Source organism: Physeter macrocephalus, unplaced genomic scaffold, assembly GCF_002837175.3.
Source record: "Physeter macrocephalus isolate SW-GA unplaced genomic scaffold, ASM283717v5 random_1581, whole genome shotgun sequence".
Lineage (NCBI taxonomy): Eukaryota > Metazoa > Chordata > Mammalia > Artiodactyla > Physeteridae > Physeter > Physeter macrocephalus.
The window spans coordinates 1-4,926 of record NW_021146371.1 but is presented as its reverse complement, the minus strand read 5'-3'; the positions used below and the strand labels follow the sequence as shown (position 1 = coordinate 4,926).

Below are 4,926 nucleotides of genomic sequence, written 5' to 3'. Positions count from 1 at the left end.
CTCCTGCCTTTCACTCTCTTTCTCTCTCTCTCCCTCTCTCTCTCTTCCTTTCTCTCTCTCTCTCTCTCTCTCTCTCTCTCTCCCCCCCTTAGGTTGGCTCGGACGCAACCACTGTCAGCTCCTCCCCCTCCTTCCCCGTCTTCACCCTTCCTGACTTTCACTCCCTTCCCCTCGCCCTTTGGTTACGTCAGGCGGACACGCCGATGAGCCAATCACGGCGTTGTGTTTAGAGGCCGGCAAGCGGAACCGGTCGGATTGGACCAATAGGAGCCCTCGGATCCGGCGCGCCCCAACCGGGCAGGGGAGCCGGGGCCGAGTGGGCGGTGCTTCCCCGTCAGCATGTGGGCGGGGACCAGCAGCCGCAGAGGCGTCGACGACGGCGGCAGCGACGACGACGTTCCTCAGTCTTCGGGGTAGGCTTGGCGGCGCCGGCAGGGCTACGCGGAGTGGTCGGCGGTCTGAGGTGGCGGTGGCCCTAGGGAGGCCGCGGCGCCATGGCGGGGCGGTAGGCGTGCTCAGGCCGGCGAGGCGAGAGGTGGCGGTGTTCATCCGGTCCGCAGCGCCGTTCGGCAGGGGCCGGGGGTGGGGAGGACCGGGGCGGGGGTCGTCCCGGGCAGCGCGGGGCCGCGGGGCGGGGCTCGCAGGCCGTCGGGGCGCAGGAGGCCTGGGCCGCCGCGAGGAGCCGCCGCAAGCCGCTGGGCCCCGCCGCCGGGCCGCTTGACGACGACGCTCCCGCGGGGGCCCCGCCTGAGCAGGACGCGGCCGCGGCGGCTGCGAGGCCGCGGGAGGCCGCGGAGGATGGAGGAGCGGAAGGAGGAGGGCGAGGCCGAGATACAGGAGCACGGGCCCGAGCACTGGTTCTCCAAGTGGGAGCGGCAGTGTCTGGCCGAGGCCGAGCAGGACGAGCAGTTGCCCCCTGAGCTGCAGGAGGAGGCGGCGGCCGCCGCGCAGCCCGAGCACAAGCAGCAGAAGCTGTGGCACCTCTTCCAGAACTCGGCCACCGCCGTGGCCCAGCTCTACAAAGGTGAGGGCCGCCGCCATTTTGCGCCGCCGCCCCCGCCTCGCGTCCGGCCGTCGGCGGAGAGCCTGGGGGGCGGTTGGCTGGGCTCCGGCCGTCTCAACGCGGCCCTATCGCCCCCTCCCCGCAAGATGGCGCCGCGGGAGGCGGGCTTTCGGGAGGCGGCCGGGGGCCGGCGCGGGGGGCGGCCGGGCTTGGGGCCGCCCGGGGGGCCCTCCCGCTCTTGGGGCCGGGCCGCTGGGTGCCTCCGGGCCGGGGAAGGCGGGGGAGGAGCCCCCGGTCACAAAATGGCGAAGGGAGGCGGCCCGGGGGCCCTATTGTGCCGGAGCCGGCCTCGGGGCGGGGACTGCGAAGGGGTGCCTCCCTCTGCCGCGCCTCTGCCCCGGCTGCGCTCGGGGGCCCCGCGGCTCCCCCTCCCGCTTCGCCGCGACCCCTTTCTTGCCCGCTCCCCACCTAGCGCGGGATCACGGAACCCTTGAACAAAATGGCGAAACCTAATATGGCCGTTCCGGAGTGATTGACGCCCAAATAACATTGCTTTTTCTTTTTCTTTTCTTGTCTTTGTGTGTTTCTTTCTCTTTTTTTGTTTTTCCCTCTTCGTTTCGTCGTTTTTCAGACCGAGTGTGTCAGCAGCCAGGACTTTCTCTGTGGGTTCCCTTCCAGAACGCAGCCACTGCCGTCACCAACCTTTACAAAGGTAAGGACAACCTTGCTGCATTGCCGGCTAAGGGGAAGGGCGGCCTGTGTCAGGGTTTAAGTTCTCCGTTCCTTAGTGCATTGGCCACCCTGAACTGGAGGGATCGCCGGAGTGTTTTCTGATCCTGAATCCAGCCATTAACTCTCAGTACCTTGCAACTTGAGAATTCCGGCGGTGTGATGTTATATCTAGATAACGGGTTCTCAGCCGGGGGCGTTTGGTCTCCTCACCCCATGGCGATATTTGACAATGTCTGGGGCACTCCAGAGTGTCATCACTGAGAGGAGGCCGCTAACTGTCCTCGGTGCACGAGACAGCCTCCCCACCCCCCAAATGGCAGTAGTGCCGAGGTTGAGAGGCCCAGAGCTCCAGACCGTGAGATGTGCTTCTTAGGCACCCAGGGAAGAAGAGTGTGTCTCGCACAGAGGTGGGAGGGACAGTTTGTGTGTGGAAAAGCATCTCTTGGAATAGTTTTTCTTGAGTTAGGCAATTTCGAGCATGATGGTGGCACAGCATAGTTTAAGTGCGTTGAAAACTAGCTAATTGGAATAATTTGTACGCGCATTAACATGCAGATATTTGATGGAGTTGCTCTTCCTTAGCAACTCCATCAAATATTTGCCTTCCAAGCTACTTTCTGCCTGACCGTACATTGTTGGCAGGAAATCTGATCAGTTTGAGTTGATATCAAGATTTGTGTTTCATGGCAGTGCTTTTCTGCAGTTAATCTCCGTCCCCCACGTGAAGATATGTGAGTAAATGTTTTTGCCCATCGTGTTCTCTCAGCAACAGTGGGTTTAGATTTTGTGCTTTATTTGTTTTGAAGATTTGGAAATTTGGGTTTGATTTTTGGCAAGGTTTCTGTGGGAAAAGGATTTGAATTTGAGTGTTAATTTTAGTAAAAATGTAATTAAATGCTTTTAAGCTGCTAGAAGCTGTTGATAATTGCAATGGAGCTTTTGTGTTTTTCAGAGTTATCTAAATAGGTTGAAACAGGCTGTGGAGTGACTTGATTTTCAGATTCTTATCTGCATAAGAATGAGCAAATTAAGATAGCATTCTTTAGGGAAAAAAAATCTCTTATTTTGGATTTCCTTGGTAGACCTTGCAGTTTTTTGGGATGGTAATTTAAGAACGTAAACTGAATCTGGTGAATAGAATGTTAATTTCAGGGAATGAGGAACTAATAGTCTAGGCTTACTGAATAAAGGGAAACCTAATAAAATGGTGCCCCAGTGGTCAACTTTGATTTTGTATAGCTGAGTTCCTTAAGTTTTGACTCTAACATACATTACTGCTTGAGGGTCTTTAACATTCTCTGGAATGGCTCTTGGTTTCACCCAGACAGGGAATTTTGAAATAATACTTGAAACTCATATTTTTGGAAGACTCTGCTTTCTTGGACTATAATTTACATATAGTAAAATCATCGTTTTAAAGTGTATGGTGTGAATTTGACAAACATACATCGTTAGTAAATGGAATATATATCCCCCCCCCCCCCCCCCCCCCCCCCCCGCGCACAACCGCTGATCTGATTGCTGTATATATGGTTTTTGTGTTTCCATAATGCAATAAATAGAACCTTATAGTAGGTAGCCTTTTGTGTTTGGGTTCTTCTATCCATTTTTCATAATGTTGCTGAGATTGATCCATTCAGTTCACATTGCACTTATTAATAAATAGTTCAATTTTTTTTTTTTTTCTGATTAGTGTTCTGGTATGTGGAGGTATCAATGGTTTATCCATTCAGGTTTTGCAATTATTTTTTGCTTTAAGGGGAAGGCAACACATATTTTTAGTCCGTCTGTGTGCCAGGCTCTTCGACTAGGCCGTAGAAAAATATGAATGTCCTCTGACTTCCCAGTTTTTGGTGCTGTTGCACGCTCCTGGAATGCATCTCTTCAGGACTGTAGCTGACGGTTTTCTTTAGTGTTAATTCTTCATATAAAAACGTGGGCTCAGAAGCTGAACTCTGAAATAATCCCTAATTTGATTTCTTGATTTGAAAATGCTTCTTATAATGTATTAGTTTTCTTTGTTCAGGAAACGTAATGAAAGACATTACATTTCTTTTTAAATAAACATGAAGTTCTTGCATTATGGCAAATGCTGGATTGTCAGTCCAACCTTAGTTTTATTTTGTGTCCTATCTTTGTAAAATGAAATATATACCCTTTTACCTGAGGAATGGTTAATTGTGGTTTGTGGAATTTGGTAGTATAGCAACATTATTCTGTTCCTCGCTGACTCGAGGAAAGTGTGGATAAGCTCTGCAGATCCTCACTTTCTTCCTTCTTTTCAGGGTGTGGTCTTCAGAGAACAAGAATGCAGCTGTAGGAATAATTGGGCACCTTAAATAGAACCAATAAAATTAGCAAGGTAGTGTCCCAGTGCATGCAGCTGTAAGTAGTGGTAAATTTAGAGTGTTCAGTTCTGATTCAGTATCTAAATGTAATTTATGGGGGCGGGGATGGGGGGAGATTTTGGAGGATCCTTGTAAATGGGCAATGTTCTTGCAGTTTGTATGATTAAGCGCTTATCTGACAAGCTAAAGATGGCTCATTTTGCCTCACCCAGCCTGGGGAGAGGTTGGTACTTTTACCAGCTTCCTGATAACACCTAAGATGAGCACATAGGAAGGTCAGAATTGAGGTAAAACTCTAGCAGAGGGCCCCTTTTGATTGCCTGTGGTGTTTTGAAACATTGAACGATGCAGTTGATTTGGTTGAATGTGGCTGGAGACTTGGAGGAGAGTGAATTGGGGTGTCCTCAGCGTGGACAGAATTCGGCAAAATGGAGTTCCTTCTATTCCACATAGTAAGTTTGAGTCAGACATTGGCATCCTTTTTTGGAAGGGAAGAAAATTCTGATGGCTGGTTTTTGTTTTTACTTTGCTTTGATAAATCTAAAGGAAGTAATGTTTGTTAAATATTCAGTGGTGGTGTGTCCCCTGGCTTAGTACGTTTTTTGATGTCTGCAGCAAAGGGAGTGAAGTTACTGAGGTGGTTTTAACTAGCCTGGTTGATGCTTATCTGAAAAATGCTTTGTCAAGCTCATCTTTTTCTGCCTCTTAAATCCACCTCCCATTTCCTTGGGTGACTGGTTTCAACCTCTCTCTTGACTCCTCATTAGAAAAATAATGAATTCCTTCTACGGTGTGGGGTTACTTGCTCAGTAGAGGCTAGCCATCCTTTGGAGCCTCGTGGTC

The 4,926-nt window shown here is 51.1% G+C and overlaps 1 protein-coding gene across 3 annotated transcripts; it reads left to right on the top strand.

The window, feature by feature from the left end:
* The first annotated feature begins 58 nt into the window (after positions 1-58).
* LOC102991872 (HUWE1-associated protein modifying stress responses) lies at positions 59-4,098 on the top strand. 3 transcript variants are annotated; one of them, XM_028486581.2, is made up of 4 exons: positions 59-413; positions 756-1,024; positions 1,635-1,715; positions 4,021-4,098. In XM_028486581.2, exons 1-4 carry the CDS (start codon positions 340-342, stop codon positions 4,053-4,055), a joined length of 459 nt encoding a protein of 152 aa, XP_028342382.1. In that variant the 5' UTR covers positions 59-339; the 3' UTR covers positions 4,056-4,098. The 3 variants fall into 3 exon arrangements, with proteins under 3 accessions (XP_028342382.1, XP_028342384.1, XP_028342385.1); XM_028486583.2 differs by lacking the exon at positions 4,021-4,098 and adding an exon at positions 2,378-2,415; XM_028486584.2 differs by lacking the exon at positions 4,021-4,098 and adding an exon at positions 2,426-2,457 and having other exon boundaries at positions 60-413.
* The last annotated feature ends 828 nt before the right edge of the window (positions 4,099-4,926 follow it).

What these genes read in the sequence shown, in the direction of transcription:
- LOC102991872 (XM_028486581.2), top strand. Translation starts at nt 340, where the DNA reads ATGTGGGCGGGGACCAGCAGCCGCAGAGGCGTCGACGACGGCGGCAGC. An exon ending in CGTGGCCCAGCTCTACAAAG is followed by an intron (nt 1,025 to 1,634) that starts GTGAGGGCCGCC and finishes GTCGTTTTTCAG; the next exon opens with ACCGAGTGTGTCAGCAGCCA. An exon ending in CGTCACCAACCTTTACAAAG is followed by an intron (nt 1,716 to 4,020) that starts GTAAGGACAACC and finishes CCTTCTTTTCAG; the next exon opens with GGTGTGGTCTTCAGAGAACA.